The sequence below is a fragment of the Dendrobates tinctorius genome, unplaced genomic scaffold (genome assembly GCF_039654945.1).
Source record: "Dendrobates tinctorius isolate UK_male_01 unplaced genomic scaffold, ASM3965494v1 ptg000156l, whole genome shotgun sequence".
Taxonomy (NCBI): domain Eukaryota; kingdom Metazoa; phylum Chordata; class Amphibia; order Anura; family Dendrobatidae; genus Dendrobates; species Dendrobates tinctorius.
Genome location: NW_027361823.1, coordinates 13,474,894 through 13,496,917, shown reverse-complemented (window position 1 = coordinate 13,496,917; position 22,024 = coordinate 13,474,894). Strand labels below are relative to the sequence as shown.

Here is a 22,024-nt window from a genome sequence, read left to right as displayed (position 1 = left end):
GATAGTGGAACAGCACCATTTAATAGCTACTTACAAATAGGTGCCAGACCTCCAAGCAAATGTCCAACTTGTTCCATAATATACTGTAGAAGGTAGCACTCCAGATGAAAGAAATTTTAAATTGAAGAACTACTTATAGATGGATAGACAAAGGAAAAGAAACAGCATCAGTGATATGTCAAAAAAGACACCAAATTATGGTACAAATCCTCCCATAAGTATAACCTGAATAATAGAAACTAAAAATGGAAGTAGCACTACAAAAATAGTGCAATTTTAGGAAATTAATGGTCCCTGTTTGTGGCTAATCCTAGTCTATACTGATGTTCACAAGGTTTGATGGACTATATAGGACGATGTTTTACTAGTTTGCTGACAGGGAACGTCAGAATACAGTTATAATTGCCATATATACTTCAGTACAAGCTGAGTTTTTTAGGATCTTTTTTTATGCTGAAAAAGCCCACCTTGGCTTATGGCTTATACTCGAGTGAGGGTCCCACAATCATGCAATAGAAGTGGCATCGGCTGAATAGCAGTTCACAGGAGGCAGGAGCTGGCTGCTGCGGCTAAAGCCGGTGCTCACTGCTAAAGAGAATTGAATATTCATCTTGCTGGCAGTGAATACTGTATTTATATCATTTTAATAGCGGGCAGACTAGCCACAGTTGCCAGTTTCCTGCAGCTACCGGGCAATCATGTGTGCCCGCTACTTAAGGGAATGGATATTCACTGCTCTCCACTCCCATGGGCATGGAGGGCAGTGAATATTCATTCCCTTTAGTAGCAGGCAAATGTGATTGTCTGGCCTCTGCAGGAAGCCGGTGGCTGCTGCTACTGTGCCAGCTATTAAAGAGAAATAAGTATTCACTGCTAGTCCAGTGAATATTCATGTCTCTTTAGTAGCGGGCACAGGCTATAGCCGCAGCAGCTGGCTCTTGCCTCCTGTGACCCGATGGTAAAGAGAAATGAATATTCGCTGCTCTCCACACACATAGTCCTGGCATGGAGAGCAGTGAGTATTCTGGCTGCTGTCCTCTGCTTGTAAGCAATGCATGACATCACTGCCATGTGCTGTTTACAAGCATAAGTCATCTGCTGGCATTGGAACAGGATGCTGTGAGGGAGCACAGGAAGGTAAGTAGGATGTTTTTTTTTAATGTTTTTCTGAAGGGGGCCATGCATGCCAGAATAGTGATGAGGGTGCCATGTATGCCAGGATAGGGATGAGGGTCCATTCACACCAGGATAGGGATGAGGTGGCCGTGCATACCAGGATAGGGATGAGGAGACCATGTATACCAGGATAGGGATGAGGAGACCATGCATACCATGATAGGGATGAGGAGACCATGCATACAAGAGTGGAGATGAGGGGGCCATGCATACAAGGGTGGGGATGAGGAGCCATGCCTACCAGGATAGGGATGAGGGGGCCTTGCACACAAGGATGGTGATGAGGAGATCATGCATACTAGAATAGGGATGAGGGGGCCATGCATACAAGGATGGGGATGAGGGGGCCATGCATACAATGATGGGGATGAGGAGGCCATGCATACCAGGATAGTGATGATGGGCCATGCACACCAGGATAGGGATGAGGTGGCATACCAGGATAGGGATGAGGAGGACATGCAAACCAGGATGCAGATGTGGAGGCCATGCATACGAGGATGGGGATGAGGGGTCATGCAAACCAGAATAGGAATGAGGGGGACATGCAAATCAGGATAGGGATGAGGAGCCAAGCCTACCAGGATAGGGATGAGGGGGCCATGCACACCAGAATAGGGATTAAGAGGCCATGCATACCAGGATAGGGATGAGGAGTCCATGCATACCAGAATAGGGATGAGGGGGCCATGCACACCAGGATAGGGATGAGGAGGCCATGCAAACCAAAATAGGGATGAGGAGTCCATGCATACCAGGATAGGGATGAGGAGCCATGTCTATCAGGATAGTGATGAGGAGCCATGCATACAAGGATAGGGATGAGGAGACCATGCATACCAGGATAGGGTTGACGTGGCCATGCACACCAGGATAGTGATGAGGGGGCCATGCATAACAGAATAGGGATGAGGAGTCATGCATACCAGGATAGGGATGAGGAGCCATGCATACCAGGACGAGGATGAGGAGGCCATGCACACCAGCATGGGGATGGTGGGACAAGTAATTCTTGGGGTTGTCTTATTTTACATAAATCCAAATATCAAAGCATGATATGAGTTGAAATGTAAAATACTGCAAAAAAGTGGGGTTTTGTTTATAGAAAAATGTTATATGAAAATTATAAAAATTTGATGTGTATTGTAATTTTCACAGTAATTACATTACCCCACATTCCTGTCTTAACTCACAACTATCTATCTATCTAGAAACAAAAAATGGAAGCAGCACTTCAAAAATAGCTCACATTAAAGGACTTTAATGGCCTATGTGGTGACATCTCAGTTCATAGTGTGAACTTGAGAATGGTTGGCTAAAATTTAGTATGATTAACACAAAGTCCTGGAAACATATGGGAATGACACTTCAAATCAACAATAGAAGCAAAATTCCAATTTCAGTAGTCAAAGGAAAACGAGGAGATCCAATATTAATAAAAGCTCAATATTTATTAGAGTTCAAATCCTCTTTCTCTCTGAAGAGGCAATTTGCATACAATATATATTAATAATACATAAAAATGCAATCACAAAAAATTAAAAAAGCAGAGAGAAATGTCTCAAAAAGAGAGCTGCCACTAAGAATATATTATACACATGATCATAAACCAGGTATGTCAGCCACCAGGCCGAAAAAGAGTAAAAAATCAATAAGGAACACTAGGTCCAAAAACCATTCCACAATAAGTTACAAGTATATAATTAATAACTCAATGAGAAAGGAAAGTTTTCATGTGACCCAGACAATAATATGAATATACTGTAATATAAATACCTGGAGATCAGATGAAATAAAGAGAGTGACAGCTCCACACCCCAATGCGCATTTCACCGCTGGCTTCTTCCGGGGGCGTGGTTAGGTGAGGGGATCGCTTGCTATATATATGTGTCTGTGACCATTGATTGATTAGACCGATGTCTAATCGGTATAGGAATACATATATCAGCCTTGTGTTATATCTGCAGTTTATTCTATTATATGTCATATAAACACATTGTTGATTAAAATTATCACTTTCTCATCTTGTCTGGGCAATGACACTATTGGTGATTCATCTGTTATATCCATGGCACAATGCGCTTTATCCCTAGGTCTTGTTACGTATGATCCTCTTTCTAATCTTTCAATGACTGTGCGCATATGACTACTTCTGGTCCCAACATCACTTCCGGAAGTGCTGACCCGATGACGCTTGCGGTTAATCCAGGCACTGCCAAGGAAGGGCTTTACTTCCGGGACTCAGCGGGTTTGTAATGCGCCAATACGTCATATGAGACATCAGTCTAATCCAATCAATAGTCAAGGAGGGGGCCGTAGGAGGGCAATAACCTATCAGCAGGACCGCTACCTCCGCTTTTCAGCAAGGAAGAACAAGAGGAGCACTGCCAGTGCCCTGCAAAATGACCTCCAGCAGGCCACAAAAGTGCATGTGTCTGCACAAGCAGAAACCGACTCCATGTGGATAGTCTGAGGGCCCGACGTCCACAGATGGGGGTTGTGCTCACAATCCAACACCGTGCATTACACTTGACATTTGCCACAGAACACCAGGATTGGCAAATTCGCCACTGGCGCCCTGTGCTCTTCACAGATGAAAGCAGGCTCACACTGAGCACATGTGACAGACGTGAGAGAGTCTGGAGATGCCATGGAGAGCGATCTGCTGCCTGCAACATCCTTCAGCATGACCGGTTTGGCAGTGGGTCAGTAATGGTGTGGGGTGGCATTTCTTTGGAGGGTGGCACAGCCCTCCATGTGCTCGCCAGAGGGCCTGACTGCCATTAGGTACCGAGATAAGATCCTCAGACCCCTTGTGAGACCATATGCTCATGCTGTTAGCCCTGGGTTCCTCCTAATGCAGGATAATGCCAGACCTCATGTGGCTGGAGTGTGTCAGCAGTTCCTGCAAGGCATTGAATCTATGGACTGGCCCACCCATTCTCAGACCTGAATCTGATTGAGCACATCTGGGATATCATGTCTCGCTCCATCCACCAACGTCACATTGCACCACAGACTGTCCAGGAGTTGGCAGATGCTTTAGTCCAGGTCTGGGAGATCCCTCAAGAGACCATCCGCAGCCTCATCAGAAGCATGCCCAGGCGTTGTACAGTAGCGAGGTCCTACAGGCACGTGGAGGCCACACACAATACTGAGCCTCATTTTGACTTATTTTAAGGACATTACATTCCACTTTAATTTTGTGTGTGACTCCAAATCCAGACCTCCATTGGTTAATATATTTGATTTCCATTGATGATTTTTGTGTGATTTTGTCCTCAGCCCATTCAACTTTGTAAAGAACAAAGTATTCAATGAGAATATTTCATTCATTCAGATCTAGGATGTGTTATTTGAGTGTTCACTTTATTTTTTTGAGCAGTGTACATATAATTATATTCTGTATTTCCCTGTCAGAAGATTAGTTAAACTAGTTAATCACCGTTCCAGTTAGCCCATCTGTGACAGTGAGTCACGTCTCAAGGTCAAGCCGTGAGACCAGATAGTGAAGGAGTCTGAGGTCAAAATACAGGATGATATCATAAACAGAAGGAAGAGACAAAGGCGTAGTTAGGTAACGTTCCAAGGTCAGAATACCAGGAGGATAACGGATCAGAGCTGAAGGAGTTAAACAGATGGATGGTCAGAACCAGGTCTAAGGTCAGGCAATGAAAGATCAACAAACAGAACGCAAGGCACAGAAAGAACAAACCACATAAGCTGAACATACATCTGGCAGAGGTCTGGGAGTAACAGCCCAGTTAAGTAGCCTGGCAATCACCTAGAACAATGAACACCTGAAGACAGCCAGCGCCTTCCAGTCTCAGCCGAACTGTCAAAGCACTGACCGCTCAATACGCTCCTGCCCCAGACTGGATGACTGAGCTGCCAATCAAAGTATTGACAGCTTCAGCACACCCCTGTACCAGACTGGATGGCTGAGCTGTCAGTAACAGCATTCCAGAAACACTGAGGGGTGGAACTGTGACACCACCAAACCCTATGAATATCAGTATAGTCTAGGACTAGCATAGAATTAGGTCAGGTAAATGCAACGGAGATGAGAGTTAGAAATGTATACACTGCCTCCGGTGTCCTTAAAATCAAGGTCAGATAGAGGGAATAATGATTATTATAGCCAGGAGAGAATGTATAGAGGGGACAGAGGTTCCAGTCACAACGTCCTTGGAGGTTAAAGGGATCAAAAGAACCCTATGGCCCCTAATAGTTGGGGGCCCTTTTGGTGATTTTGCCTTGTGATCCATAAGCTTCCATCTACAACATTGATCGGAAAGGTGTTTGCTAGTTTTTTTGTTAGTTGTGAATCACACTCCTTGCAAAGCGACCATGCAAGACCACAATCACATCACAAAACTGTCACATGCAATAGATCTTAGAAAGGGGCAAAATTTTGGGATAGAAAAAGTAAATCTTTAAAACATTTCTGTTAAAATTCCGTAAGAAAATTAAACCCAAATACATACTGGTCTTGAGACTGAATTTTTTATAAAAATTATCAAAAAGTGAATCGTTATACTTGCTTGCAAATCTTGTGCATTGCAAATTGGGTTAAGTTCTATAACGCTGGCGGCCAATCCAATGATGGATCACCATTAGTAAAGTGACAGTAATATAGTAACAGATGAAATATTCTAGAAAATATATAATCTAGAAAACATAAACATGATAGAATATCAGATTGAAAATAACCATTGGTGGTTTGGTATTATTTTCTAACATTTATAATTTTTAGACAACAGCTGAGAATATAAAAAAAAAACATGAAAAATAATCAAAAGTAATTGCTTTATTTGAACTCTATAAAGTATACAACAGGCACTCAGCAATACGGCTGCAGGTAAAATACAGAGCAAATCAAGAGCAATTCATTATATGAAGAATATTATTCATCTACATCAAAAGAGTGCAACTGGTCAACGACCATTTGAGGACAGACGTGTTCAGACAAAGTCACTTTTTTTGTTTTTAGTTTTTTGTAGAATACTGTGGCAGAGAAGACCTAAGGAAAATATATCCATAAATATACAAAATAATTGACCATTTAAAAAGAGCAGAAAGTGGAATAAATAGGCAACGTCCAATAGAACCCTCCTGACTGAAAGGATCCAAAGCTTCGATGCACACTCAACCTTTGGAGTCATGACTGTGCATTGCAAAAAAAAACAAAGAGCAAAAAATTCACACTCAGTTCTGCTTTCTACTTGTATTGACATCTTGTGTCAAAATGGATTGCATATAGAAGAACTCATAGACAGCAGAGGCTCTGCTTTGCTAAGGGCTGTGGAAGGCTGTTTGATGAACTGTAATTTGGTCTACAGAGACGTTCATTCACTTTGAGAGTATACCAGATTTGTATTTTGGTGGCTAGGAAAATTTCATGGCAAACTCCATTCCAAAACATTGCTTTAATTATGCAGTGACGTTATCACATACAGAACCATTTATCAAACATTTTTTGGAGCTTCACAAGTTGGGCCAGGAGGACATCTCGGCAAAGCTGGAGATCATGGGAACAAACGATGATATAATGAGTTGACACATGCACAAGAACCCCAACAGAAGAGCACTTTGGGTGCCCACTGGTTTTGAGAACTTTTTATTTCTAGTAGATATTGAGGAATTAGCATTTGAGAAGGTTATTTTTCAGAATAGTTGGGGAAGCCTGTGTATCAAGGTTCTAATACATGCATTAGTGGGTTTTTCCTTCATTTTCTGTGGCATAAGATGACAAATTTGAAGGTGATAGAATTTTTATACCTACATATTTTCTTATTGCACATGCTTACAAGTCTATTTACTACAAGTGTCAAGTGTTACTGTAGTCAGCCTGGAAGAACAAACGATTGGAGGCTTAAAGCACCACTCCAGCGTTTTTTCCGTTTTTTTATTGCACCGCTGGAGTGGTGCTTTAAATGTAATTCCCCTTCCCTGTGTCTCATATTCGCCTGCCGCTGCCTTCAACCTTTTCCAGTGTTGCTCCCGTCGGTTTCCAGTGTTTCATGGAGCTGCGCAGAGGTAACTTTTCAATACAAGTCTATGGGTGCCTCATTCTTACCTCATTCTGGCCCTCATAGACTTGCATTGAGAGCTTGTCACATAGCTTCTGACTTCTGGCCAGTCAGAAGCTACGGTCACAAGATGGCGCCGGGGGAATGGCGTGGCTCCGAAAAATTGTGAAGATACCAAATGGTATGTGCCCTGAAGGGTAGGAGACTTACATTTAAGGCAACACTCCAGCGGTGCAATACAAAAAAACACTGAAGTGGTGCTCTAAGTGCTTACAAGCCTGCACCTGCATAATTATAGATAACTGGTTATTATTACAGTCTGGTTCCTATATATTAAATAAACACTTAAAGGGTGTGTCTAGTTTATAAAACCCATTGAGTGGAGAATGGAGAGTAGTTGCAAAGAGTATCTCCTACTCTGTAGAACCTGTCCTATCCTCTATTACACAAATAACCTGCTTCAAAATGGGCCCTGTGCAATATTTTATTTCTACTGTGGTGGTGCTGCAGGGAAATTAAAGGGAACCCATCATCAGGTTTCCAGGCCCCAAACTAACAACATGTTTGTAAAGTTCCTGAAATGTCGGGGCAAGGTCCTGTTGACTTTGCGTGAAACATTGATTAAGGATCAGCGCATGTGCAGCCCTTGGGAATGATGGTGCTTGCTTGAGCTCTAGGATGGGAGAGCAGGTCACAAAGATAACAGGAAGTCATAAAGACCAACAGGAGGCCAGTGTTGAGTGTGGAAAGAGGAAGAAAGCCCGAAGAGCTGGAAGGGTAGGGCAAAATCTCCTTCTCTTGCATCTCGGTTTAATAAAAATTTGCTGATGCATTTCTATAAAACAGAGGCACAGACTTATAAAGCAAAGTTATGAGCATAATCATCATTACAGGGACTTTACATAGATGACGTTTGTTTTGGGGTCTAAAAACCTGCTGACAGGTTCTCTTTAGACATTCAAGGGGATGTTGAGGTTTAGAAGAACATGGTTTCTTTCTTTTTGAAAGAGGGTCAAATATCCTCAACACAGGGACATTTTGTAGTCAGCTCACTGTCAACTTTCTAACAAGTAAGAATTGTCCCAGTTGGAAAACCAATTTATATTCAAAGATTTAAACTTTTCTAATGTTTTCTCATGATCAGAGAAAAGATATCTGCATTTTTCCATCTACAGCACCAAGTCTGTACTTGGGCTGTGTTGCACTGTTTTGAGGAAAAAAGTACCATATTGTTCAATCTATAAGACGCACTTTTTCCCAAAAAATTTGGAGGGAAAATGGTGGCGTCTTATAGTCAAAATGTACTTACCAGGAGTGTGGCGGCAGCAGGAGTTGGGCGATTCTGCCAGCCTTGGGCTGGGAAGAGGTGTTGTTCGGTGGCCCAAAGTTGTAGGGTAATGATCTGACTCCCATCCTAGGCTGCTGAGATCTCAATCTGCGCATGCGCCTCCTCCAGGTGCCATTTTTCCGGAGGCCACCGCATTGCAGAAATGGATGTGCGGAGGCTCCGGGCTTTCACAAAATGTCGGCGGAGCCCCTGCACAACCGAGCACTGCCGACTACTACCGCACCAGCCTGGGATGGGAGTCAGATCATAGCCGGACCTCCGAACACCTCCTCTGACCGAACCCCCCCCCCCGGTAAGCTGAATTTGGACTGTAAGACGGCCCCCCATTTGACACATTAATTTTTTTTCCTTATTTCCCTTGTGAAAATTTGGGATGCGTCATACAGTCCAGTGCGTCTTATAGTCCGAATAATACAGTCATTACTTTTTCTAAATGGTTCAATTTTTTCAATGATTTATAACAATACACAACAATTCTAGATTCTAAGTAAATGCAGTGAAAGCAATGAACATGATTATGTAATAATAAACAAACAACAAATGTAGAACAGGATGGAGTAAAGGTGTTTTTCAAGAATTGTGAGTCTGATGCCATCGACCAACGTTTGATTAAACAGTTAAAAAGAACTTCTACTGTCCCCAGGTCCAGCAATGCCTCTCCCCTTCTGCTCTGGTGCTTGCAGTGCTGATATTATGAATACAGTGCACCACTGCAGCCAATGACTAAGCTCAGTGTCTTGTGCTGAGCTCAGTAATACGCAGTGATGTGCACTATAGTCATGATATCATTGCTGCAGCCTGTAATCAGTCACTGGAGCTGCAGGCTGGAGGCAGCATTGGACCCAGGAAAGGTAAGTAACAGATTTTTTTTTATTATTATTTTATTTGCGCATTGGACAATGGGGTTCAAAATGCTAATTCCAGAAAATCCCTTTAGTAGGCAATAACAAAGCAGCAGTATTACAAAGTCCAGTATTTAAAGGGAAACCGTTACTAGGTTTTTGCTAGATGAGAGACCTTGATTCCAATGATGTGTTACTTACCGGGCTGCTTTGTGTACTTTAAAAAAAAAAAAAAATCATAGTTTTATGAGCAGAAGATCATCATTAGAGGACTAATAAACCTACTACTATGTAGTCCTCCCTATTCATGAGCTCTGTATGATCCCATCCCAAAAACTAATCGACACCTTTCTGCCTATGCACAGGGCACACAGAAAGAAGCCAATCAGTGGTGTGGAACAGGTAGATTTTAGCAGATAAAACAGTTTTTAATCAAAACTGCAGTAGTCAGTAAGTGACACATTGCTGGAATCAAGTTCTCTGCCCCTATATCATTCTCCTCTGTGAATGGGTAGCGCAATCCTAGTGACAGATTCCCTTTAATGCATGTGTTTGAAGTTCACCCAGTTGTCCTGTAAATATGCATGCTTAAAGGGATATTGCATCATCAATATACAGGAACACACCACCTCTCTGCCTCCTAACCTCCTGCTTGCTGGGGCACTGTGCACTCCTGATCTTTGCCACTTTGAAGCAGCGGCATAGTCACACCGCTGGTGCAAAACTGTGTGCTTTCTCATGCTGCAAGTAGAAGCAGCTTTACCTTTGCAGCATCGGAAGACAACAGTAACACTAATGCTGCCTTACAGGCTTACAAGCTCTATAGCAAAGAGCTTGCAAGTGCTGGGCTCTTCTTATAGGAGATCGGCCACCTCTAATAGACTGCAGTGGTGGCTGATTACACAGGTAATGAACATTAAACTATAAAATGAAAAATTCCTTCATTCTTGAGAACAGAGAAGATTTTTAACGAAAAGAAAATTGCAAAGTTACTTGTTTTGACAAGTGCTTCGCAATTTTACTCATTTAAGACGATGAGACTACCTCTTTTAACTCATTATGGCATGCATATTTATTTTAATGGGTACAGGAGAAAACAGCTAAACAAATTGTTTCAATGGAAGAACATGCAATGTTTCTTTCCTCTTACATCTGCCATCAGAAAAGTGAAGGGGGAAGATGGCTGGGAAGACCTCATACATATTCAATGATTGGACAATGTTCTAATGTAAGTGACAGATATAAAATGATGTCTGAGTCATGATTGCTTAAAGGGTTGGTCCAAAGGCAAAGTGATTTGCATTCTAAATTGTTATCTGTTTAGTAACAATCAAAACTATTTTCTAACATACTTGCACTAAAAATTCCCTATCCGTGCCTATCTAATTGTTGTTCAATGTTTTCCCTACTTCCTTTTTGCTGAAGCTTTGCTTGAGAACCCCCAGTGCATGCTGGAATACTTAAACAATGCATTATGAGAAGGCAGAGACAGCAATCACTGCCTCTGCCTCTGTCCCTTCCCTGAAATGAAGCTAGTCCCTGCACGCTGTCCGCTGTCCGCTGTGCACAATGATAGCGCACTCTCTGCTCTTGACTCTGAAAAGCAGTAATGAGCCGACAACAGAGCAGTGTCATTATACCCGTGTGCAGAGACCAGTGATATAATTTGTGTCGGCAGCGCTAATCTCTGCACGCTGAGTATTCTGACACCGCTCTGTTGCTGGCTCTTTACTGCTGATCTAAGCCAACAACAGAGTGTGCGCTGTCATTGTGCACATCACACAGTGCACACCATGCAGAGACTAGGCCAACCTCTTAACAAGCTTCACGGATGACGCTTTGATTCAGTTGCCAACATGCACTGGCGGTTGCACAAGCAGTTAGATAGTGTAGTTAGGGAAGGATAGCGAATTTTTAATCCAAGTAAACTGGAAAATAGTTTAGATTGTGGCACTAAATACATAGAGATTTAGAATGAAAATTACTTTGCCTTCGGACCAAACTTTTAATGTTCACAGCGGGTGCTTTGCCTCATAGGTGAAATTAACCCATTCCACCGCCTAACATGTTAGACTTCCTTTAAGAATTTTTTTCTTAGGATAATGTGGAGTCATTGGGATTAGTAGAGCTCCAGGAGAAATATTTTTGCACATTATCAGGAGTTTGCCAACTCTGCCGGGAGGATCGCTCAGATAAGCGACTCATCATTTCACCCAGCGTCGTTACTAGCCTTTTTGCTGAAAACAATGTATTCGAACCTTGTGAGTCTGGTCTAGTATGCTGGAGGCCAACTACTTATTTTAGGCGCACCTTAGCAAAACAGTTCTACCTGTGTAAAGACTGATAGTATGTCATAGATTACTTAGACCCACACATACATTTATACATTTCACAGAAATGATGCCGCATCCCATTCACAGATACACAGCTCCAGGACATTGAACAGAAAAGTCATGAAAACAACATCATCATTTCCGTATTTCATCGATATAGAATAATAAAGGCGTAGAAATCGTTAGCAGAAAGAACTGTAAAACAGAGCAAGCTAAGAAAGGACAACGTCTTGAGGTGTGTTTGTCATAGTCATGCAGCATAACATCGAAACGCTTAAGTTATTAGAAGATGCCGTGAATTTAAGGCACTTGTAACAATGCCGAAATCAGGTTTTATGGTTCAGGACTATGGGACGGATGAGGGGACAGGGCACAGTCGCTCACTAATACTGACAAGGTCCACCTGTACCTAAGAAAACACCGCACGTTACAAAGAAGGAAATTATGAAATAATCCAATGAGTTACTAATAAAAGAACTACAAGGCCTACCTTATCAAATCGGAACACAAAATTATCAATATTTACAGAAATACTGTTCGCATGGGTCCTACGGCAACGATCATGCCAATGCACATGTACACTCCAACCCAGACATGCATGGGACATATAATGTAGAGAATGGCGCCGTATGACAAACCAAACAGAAAAAAGTAACAATAATCTCGCAAAGCCGTCCACAATAGCTCGTAAGTCACAATGGGTTTTCGTTTACGTTCCGTGTATCATTTGATATTGCCTTTCCAACAGTCCACACCCCTCCCCATCTACACAGTTGTACAATGGGATCTTATACATTCCGAGAGCTTTCCGTTTATTAAATCTTTTACAAAGGAAAGTGCCAACAATATTAACTCAGAAATGACCACTAAACATTTTACAACGAGGATGAGTGATGTATATGATGTTAGTTGGCGTCAATGTCTACCTATTACCAGATAGACCCAATGAAAATATTACTGCCTCTGCCCCTAGAGGGCGCCGCACAGGAATAAGGAAGCCTCTCGTGTGACGTATATAGAACTGCATGACATTGTGGATCCTGAAACGTAACACCCAATCGAAGTCTTTAGGCTGTGCCAAAAAGCACGTGAAATATTTTTTCTTTTTTCGTTTTCTTTTTTTTTTCAAATATTAAAAAATCTACAGTAAAATGGTGCTCCAGTCTTTGGACAAAATACAGTGGGAGGATTTTAAGGGCTTGGTACATTGATGACTAAACCTTAGACTTTTTAACAGTCAGGGTTATCATTTTTTCCAGCCCAGTAGATAAACAGTAGCTATCCCCTTATATAGAGGTAGTCACAGAGTATATACAGTATACGCCATATCGGTTGCTCAGTTCCTTGTCTGGCCTTTCGGCTCCGATGTGTCGCAGCAGAACGATAGTTTGTTCCCAGGACATTAGTCTGATATTTACATTGGACTCATATACAATTAGACAGTACAGTACTATTATTTCACATCTCATATATATAACATGCTATCGGTTTATTGTTATTCCTGTGCTTCTTGGCTTATTGCTACATATTGACTCAGTTGGGTTATGTAATACTTTGGACAGCCAAGAGCAAAGCTGAACTGTTCCATCGATAAGGAAAAGATAACCTAGATTACATTGTCAAGCCGGCCATACACATCAGCTAGCTTCAACCAATCTGTCTGCCGATGGCTAGTTCTTCTGATGCCCTCTTGGTATGGCCGAATGTGCATGGCATGATCATCACACCTAAAGCACCACTCCAGGGTTTTTATTTTAGTGCTGTAGTGGGGCTTCTAATCTAAGCTCTCCTCCCCTAGACTTTTACTTACCTGCCGTTGTCTTCACCTTCCATCAGCGCCGCTCTAGTCAGTCTCCACCAATTTGTGACCTGCCGGATTGCTCCAGTGTTTGCTGGAACCAGCCTGAGGTCACTTTTCAATGCAAGTCTAGCTTGTGACTTACATCCAGTCACAAGATGGTGCTGCGGGACGGGAGTGGCGCTGATAAAAGTTGAACACGCTGGCAGGTAAGTATGAAGTTAGTGGCAGGAATCTTAGATTAGAAGTGCTGAAAGAAATGCTGGAGTGGTGTTTTAATGACTAAACTTGTAGAGTACTAGCAAAAACGAGCCACTTTGTAATTAGCTTTTTATAAAAAGTATTTTCCATTCTCAAGAAAAGGGGCATTTTTTAAAATTTTATTTCGGTTGACTATGCTCAGTGCTTACCAGCTTTTTCCAACAGAGCTTGTAAGCGCTGCACTGAAGCTGACCTTTATCGCAATGTTAGTGCACAATCCTGTAGTCGGGGTATCGTTGTGGATGGCTAGGCGATCCCAACATAGATTCTATCCACTTGAATCTAATGATTATTGTCAGCTTTGTTTTGTTTTCTTGTAGGGATTTAGTTGTAAATCAATTGGTATTGCCTTAGCCAATGTCATATTAGAATTTCTAATTAAAACAAGTACCGTCGTTTTCCTAGATCTAAGAAGTGATGAGTTGTGGACATCTCACAGATCAAGTAAATACATAGCACCTAGGTAAAGTGACAAGACTTTATCTAATCCTGACATCATAAAGGAGAATCCTTCTTCAAGCCTTGATTTAAAAAAATGGGCTGTTTACCAGAAGAGGCGGTTTTACTTTTTTGCCATCTATCTAATATGTAAAGCTCAAGTGTGTGTATGTCCGGGATTGGAATCTGCACCGTCGCAGCTACAGCCACAAAATTTGGCACAGTCACACGTCTGGACCCCGAGACTGTCCTAGGCTATGCTGTGAGGCGAAATTTTAACCCGGCGCGTTCCAATTCACCAAACAATTTTGCCCCTATCTACATAATGGGGAAAAAGTGTGTGTGTATCAAGCCCCGCCCCTCATTATGATGTCATAATGGTTGCCATGGCGACGCTGATGTCATCATAGGTTGCAAGCCCCACCGCTCATTATGATGTCATAATGGTTGACTATGGGATGGAGGATGTGTGATGGGTATATGGGCACTGTACTATGGGATGGCGGATATGTATGACGGGTATATGGGCACGGGACTATGGGATGGAGGATAATTATAATTTGCTATAACTAACCACAGTTAGTTACTATGCCCGGGCAGCGCCGGGATCTTCAGCTAGTATATTATATAATATCATTCCCTTTCATTTGGCTGTAATATTATTCCAAAAGAATTTGAGTGTCGGGAGGTCATATGTTCGAAAGTATACTGTTTGCATGCTTCCAGACACATTCCAACTAGACTGTATCCGGTCTCAATACACTTGCAATGAGTGAGGCCAGGCATGTCTAGTCAGCATGTGATCGCATGTATGCAGATCACTTACTTTTAGTCACAGTCTTGCTGCCGGAGAATCCTCACAGCGCTCAGTGTGCTCGATGTGAGGATTCACAAGTCTGCGGTCACATAGAGTGACTGCAGACTTGTAGCTTATGACTGGTCAACCCCTTTAAGAACAACTTGCAAATGCTTAAGTGCAAGAAGCTGCTTTCAGTATCGTTTGCTTTTCCTAATGCTTTTACCAAAATCCTTTTATTTGTGTCTCCTTTAATACATTCCAGATTAGGGATTTCAGTTTAGGGCAAGGAGCCTTTATGTTCCACAGTCACAGCGACCCATGGTTAACATAGAGAAAGTTTGGATATTTTTTTTTTTTTAATTTTAACTTTGCTGAAATACTTAGTTTCCACTGGATGTGCCCTCTATGCAGATGTGCCCAGAAATTTCTTTAAATAAACATATAGCATAAACGCAACCCAGTAGAGTAATTAGATTTTTTTTTTTAAGCTGCTTACCCCGTGTAATTCACCAGGGGATATCTCGGGCCAAGTGGAAAGTTATGGAAAGGCAGGTCTGTATATCTGTACTATACCGACCTACATACGAATTATATCAACATTTCTGAATTCCCTTTTGGCCCATTTAAATAATTGTTAACGAGCGTCTGTAGGAATGTTTATTCCCGGCTATCAATCCATCTAAACAGTCCGGTAAATATCCAAGAAAACCCTGTTTGTTGGTTGCGATGACTTTTGAGCAGATTTAACCCCTTTATCGTCCATTTTCCATTCTCATTTTTTACTTGTGTGGTGAAATTGAAAAAAAAAAAATGTGCAATTCCACAATTTTTTTATTTTCTTTACCATGTTTAATATATGGTAAAAGTGACCTGGCAATAAGATTCTCCAGGACAGTATGAGTGCACAAATCTCAAACATGTATAGCTTTTTTCTTATTTCGGTGATGAAAAAATTTTCAGAAATTTGTCGCCATTTTCTGAGTCCTGTATCGTTCTCATGTTTCGGGCTCTGAGGCTCGGAGAGGGCTTATTATTTGCGTCCTAAGCTGGTGTTTTTACTCATACCATTTTGGGGTAGGTATAATGTTTTGATCACCTCTTATTGCATTTTATTGCAAGGTTGCGGCGGCAAAAAAAAAGTAATTCTGCCATTTTGATTTTTTTCTCATTACGCCGTTTACTGAGTTGCTTAAATTATTAGACGTTTTGATACACAGTACAATTCTGAAAGCGTCGCCACCAAAAATATGCGCATTTTTTTTTACTGTTTAATTTTTAATGGGGGCAAAAGGAAGGTATTTGAATTTTTGTGGGTTTTTTAATTTTTTTTTTAAATATTTTTGAAAACTTTTTTTTACTGTATTTAATAGTCCCCTTAGGTTACTCGAAGCTGCGATTGTCCGATCGCCTGTGCTATACATAGCAGCTATGTATAGCAAAAGTCATGATCTCTTATGAATGCTGGGCACGAGGCAGTGTTCACAACAGGATCGTGATGACAGGCACGGGGGTCTCCTGTCCTGACAACCCATGACCACGTTCACGTGACGGGCGCACTGATGGGTGGGATCAATGACATGCTTCCTGCCTGTGCTTGTTAAACGCCGCTATCAGTGATTGATAGCGGTATTTAACTGGTTAACAGCAGCGGGTGGATCTCGAATCCACCCGTGGCTGTTAGAGGCACTTGATGGCTGATTGGCTGTGAAGGGGTTCAAAATCATCACCGGCAGCACATCGTCCTATGTGTTGGCTCGAACATGGGCTCGAACAATTATATTAACAATCGCTCTGTTTATATAGAATGTTCATCATTCTGTCTATCAAGAACAATAAATGACATGGATTGTGCCATGTAAACCCAGCAGAAATTCTCCATGAAGGTGTAAAGACGCCAGTAGGGTCATACGAAGCTATAAGAGACCCCCCCAACCTTCTATATGACAAATACAGACTCCATATGATCTAATCTATAAAACTCACATCATCAGGCGAAGTAACGATTGCACTTCTTTTCCGATACCTTTCTAATATCGTCATCCTAGACGCCATCATCTCCGATGATGCTCAGTGACCATTGAGTAGCCTCCGATCTCTGTTAGTGATGAGGGATTGCCTAACAAACAGGCCATCTCCGCATGTGTTGCGTCTGTCGATCAGCTATGAGACATGCAGCTGCGGGGACCCGGACATATTATTCGAGCACGCATGACCGGATATCACATTAGGAGGAGGACGCTCGCTCATCTGATGTCTACATTACCAGGAACGTATGTATGACTATTCTAGCTACCTGACCCTAACGTTTATTAGGAATGTGTATACTTTGTCACTAATCGCAGTCCACTTCCATAGAGAGCCTCAGTCACGAGTACAATCAATGTTACAGATGAAGATGGATGAATGAACACGATGCCTTCCATGATCATTTTCAACAGCATACGCAACAGTTGTGCTTTTTTATTAATAGAATCGTTAAAAATCTAACAAAAGAAAGGTTAACATTCAGTCTGGTCATGAACACAAGTAAAAAAAAAAAAAAAAAAAAATACACAGCTTTGAGAACTGGATTGACATGAACATAAAATGACCAAATGATTGTGGTCCTCACAATGAGTGCGAAAAACAACAAATGTCCGATTCAGCACGTTTCTGGGGAACTTTTGTATTATACAGATTATTATGGTCTAACTACTGCTTACACTTGCTGGTGGTCGCTGGAACCAACAGTCGTGGGAATAAAGCCATTTATTCACTAGAAATATAAGATATCTTTAAGGACATGAACAATTTCATGGACATTTGATTTGCTTATATTAACTAAAATGCATCTGAAACGCGTGTATTTTGGGCTAAAAATGATTTTTGCAATCAGGTTTCATTAAAAAAAATTGCACCCTTTGCATTTTAAAGCCTTTGTTTTGGTAGGCGAAGAATGAGTTAACTAAGGATCCATCAGTGAGCTCATTTTGAAAATAATTTTATATCTTTTACCAAAATCCTTTATTTATAACCATCGGAGCCTCCGAGCTGATATAAGTTCACGAAGAGCTCAGGGAAAGGAATATTAGTTAAGGTCTGTTTACATGGATCGACCGATCGGTTGCCTGTTTACAGAGGAAGAGCAAAGCAAAGGATACACACTGAGCGATCTTTACTAGATCGCTCATCGTGCATGGACTCCACAATTCAAGCTGTGTGAATCCTATTTACCCAGGATGACGCACCGCCGAAAATGTTAATCTTTTATGCTTCACAAATAATCATTTCACCCGATGAATTAGCATTTTTGCTCGTTTATCACGTAATAGGCAGCCTGTCTACAAGGCAAGATAATCGTGAAACAAGCATTTTTAGCGATTATCTTGCTGTGTTAATGCCTCTTTACAAACTCTACGTCAGGATGAGCTCACTGTCAGCTACTCAGTTGACTCATTCTGCAGCCAGCAATGAACAAGAAAACAAAAAAAGGCCTGTAAAAGCCAAACGGTGCAACATATTTAATGAGACTCAATTGCAAAAATGATTTTTAGCCTCGGATACATACATTTAAGTAAACAAAAGTCCCCAAACTTATCCAAATCCTTTAAAGATGTCGCCAGGTTTAAAGGGATAATAATCACTAGGATGCATAGCAATATTCCTGGAGGGTATATTGTGCTCCCTTCACCAGGGTAATGTACCTTCCCTACAAGATCTGACAGTATTATCAGTGATCAGCGGCCACCTTTAACCCTTTATACAAAGCGCAGGGTCTCCCAACCCGTTAGTTAAATGCTATAGGGCACCAGGGACTACTTCTCTATGCTGCGTACTCTTGAATATTAGTTCAGCCTTTGGATTGGGCGCCAATTCAAGGAAGGAGAGAATTTTTCAGCAGGACACAGCTGGGATAAAAGATTAATAAATATTTCCCATATTTATCTGCTCTGACCTGCAGTAAGTCATCAGTTACGCACTTTAATAGAGAGAGACATGCTTATCTCACCCTACTGCCGCTGCTGACCTACTGCTCCCATCATCCCCAGCCAGCCAGATGATGGTGAGAGTTGTAGTATAACAGCGGAGGGAGGGGGTTAGATGCACACCCCTCCTAGAAAGAGTCGGGACAACTGGACCGAAATAAATTATTCCTCCCTAGGGATCGTCCTAGCTACAAAATATGTACAGGTCTAATACATTTTACAATATACTGTTCAAAAGGTAAATTGTGAACTCTGCAGTAATGGAAAGCATATATTTTTTGAATGAGGCTTCGCTTCAGGACCACCATGTCGACTGCTATATTAAAGAAGGGGGGAAACAAAAAAAAAAGTTATGTTAAAGAGGGTTATTGTGAACTAAGCAATAAGTCCTAATGCCACTGTAGTTACTATAGCAGCATCAATCAAGGCATCATGGTGACCCCGAGCATTAATCTTCCCCAGTTCTTTCTTTTGTTCTCTTGGCAGCCATGTTTCAGGAAAGCTGTCTTCAGCAAGGCAGAAGCAGGTAAGAAAAATGCATTAAAAGTCAATGTCCCATCCTGAGTTGTCGTCAGGTGGAGGATCGTCATTGTCTTCTGGAAAACTGTCAAAATTGCTTGTGTCTGTCGGGGATGCAACCTGCAAAAGGAGAAATGGAGACACGAAATCAGAGCAGTCCCACCTACCACGTGCTATATATAATACTGGCATCTATTTATGTAACAGATGGAGGATTGGGGTCCCTAGCTTTGTGCTCCTTATACTAAGGGGGCGATTCATCAAAGCTTTTTTTTGCCAAATTTCTGGTGAAAAATACCTTGAAATGTTGTAATTTTTCTACACAGTGCAAGGTTTCGCCAAAACATGCAACCTCTGGGGTTTTCACAAAGTGGGTGGGACAGATACGAGATGAGGCACGGAGACACTTGTCCGTTAAATTCATGACAAGTGGTGTCATTTGCTTCTCCACAAATCTTACTCCAGCAAGGGCTGGAGTAAGATTTGTGGAAGGCGCACACAGCGGTTCACACCACTACCGGACTCGCCTGTTTCATTAAGAGGTGTGTGATCAGACAAACTGACTTGCAGTGGTGGCATCATCCTATCAGAAGACCACGCTGGCATCTGTGAGCTCTTCAGTATGAGACTTTCCTTCACAAATGTTAGTAAAGGCAGACAGTGAGGCCTGGACTTTATACATGTGGAATGAGAGGATCTAGCAAAATTCAAATTCGCAACATTGTGGATTTTTCAGGGAAATTGGATACGCTGCCAAGTTGTTCCTCGTCAACGGAATGTTGTCTATAATGACCAAAGACCATAATAAATGTAATATTTTAAAAAAAAAAAAATGTATACTCACTATACCACTCACCTCTCCTGCCCCTTCACTCCTCATCATCCCCATCCGGGACTCATCATATTTTCTTATGCGCACTGAAATCTCAGGCCTCTTTAAGATAGACTGAGATTTCTGGCTCTGATGAGGCCAAGGACGCTTCTGCACAAGGGCACATACAGTCACGGCGCACATCGTGGAATTGTGATCTTACGTGCACATATACAAAACTGTAGCGGTGGTAAGAAGATGCAACAAGTACTGGATGGGGGATGACATGGCCAGAAAGGTGAGCAACAAGGTGAATACAAGTGCTTTTTAACTTTCCAATGGTCCTCATTTTGCTGAATCCGCACAGAAGTGCAAATGCAGATTTTTGTAAAGTTTGGGTAGAATTTAATTCCTCTCGAATAAATTCAGTCATTTCTACATTAGGCCAATAGGACTGAATGAAAATCCTGAATGAAGTGGCTAAGGAGCGAAACCCGGTGCAAATGTTCTCATAACGTGGGTCTCAATCAGGGTAAATTCATACAGAACGATGGCCCACCAAGAATGATATAATCTTTTGTGTTGCACTAAACATCATTTCACGCAAAGAACGAGTGGTTTGCTCATTCATCAGGTGATCGGGAGCCCGTTCACACGACAATATATTAGTGAAATGAGCGTTTTTAACCACAATCATTCTCAATTGTCCTGCAAAGCTTCAGCAGAACTCATTGATTTTGAGACTGTATTTTTCGTGACACATTTTTATGTCAATATTTTCTGCCTTTATCTAAAAAAATTCAAAAAATTTGCTATTTTCAAAGATTTTAATAATAATCTTTATTTTTATATGGCGCTAACATGCTCCACAGTTTGCACACATTATCATCACTGTCCCCGATGGGGCTCACAATCAAAATTCCCTATCAGCATGTCTTTTGGAATGTGGGAGGAAACCGGAGAACCCGGAGGAAACCCATGCAAACACGGGGAGAACATACAAACTTTTTGCAGATGTTGTCATGGGTGGGATTCGAACCCAGGACTCCAGCGCTGCAATGCTAACCACTGAGCCACCATGCTGCCCTGTGACTGCCCCCTGTGACTGTCTGGATTATTCCTTTAATCCAGACAGTCACACCACATAAAGTAGTGATTAAATAACATTTCCCTCATGTCTGCTTTACATCAGCACTATTTTTAAAACATCCTTTTATTTTGTTAGGATATTAGAAGGTTTAAATTGTAGCAGTAATTTTTCGTTTTTTTTCAAGAAGATTTATAAAACTTTTTTAGGGACATATTCGATTTTGAAGTGACTTTGGCGGATCTATATGTTGTTAGATCCACAAAAGTGAGACCATTTTGAAAACGTTGCCCCCCAATGCAATGTATTAAAAACTGCTGTCAGGTAGGGTGCTTTTCAGGAATTAATACAAAGTGGCATGACAGGAGGGAAAAATGTTATTTTTATCACCAAATGTTACAAACTTATGAACATGTTACTATAGCCGGCAGACTCCAGAGCCCCCTTTACATTTAGCGATGCACCAGCGATCCCGACCACGATATGACGTGGTCAGGATCTCTGGTGCATCGCTAAATGGTCACTAGTGAGCTGCCAAACAGGCAGATCTCACAGCGATGTAGCGACGCAGCAGCGGTCATTACTTACCTTTCATACGCGGCGATGAAGACATCC

At 41.7% G+C, this 22,024-nt stretch overlaps 1 protein-coding gene across 2 annotated transcripts in view; it reads right to left on the bottom strand.

Moving 5' to 3' along the window:
* Positions 1 to 5,968: 5,968 nt before the first annotated feature.
* Positions 5,969 to 22,024, bottom strand: part of PRKG1 (protein kinase cGMP-dependent 1) — a 1,325,447-nt gene continuing 1,309,391 nt past the window's right edge. For both annotated transcript variants that reach the window (XM_073548242.1, XM_073548243.1), the window contains one exon: positions 5,969 to 19,631. In XM_073548242.1, the coding sequence (XP_073404343.1) occupies positions 19,533 to 19,631 (99 nt within the window). In that variant the 3' untranslated portion in view covers positions 5,969 to 19,532. The remainder of the gene's footprint in view (positions 19,632 to 22,024) is intronic.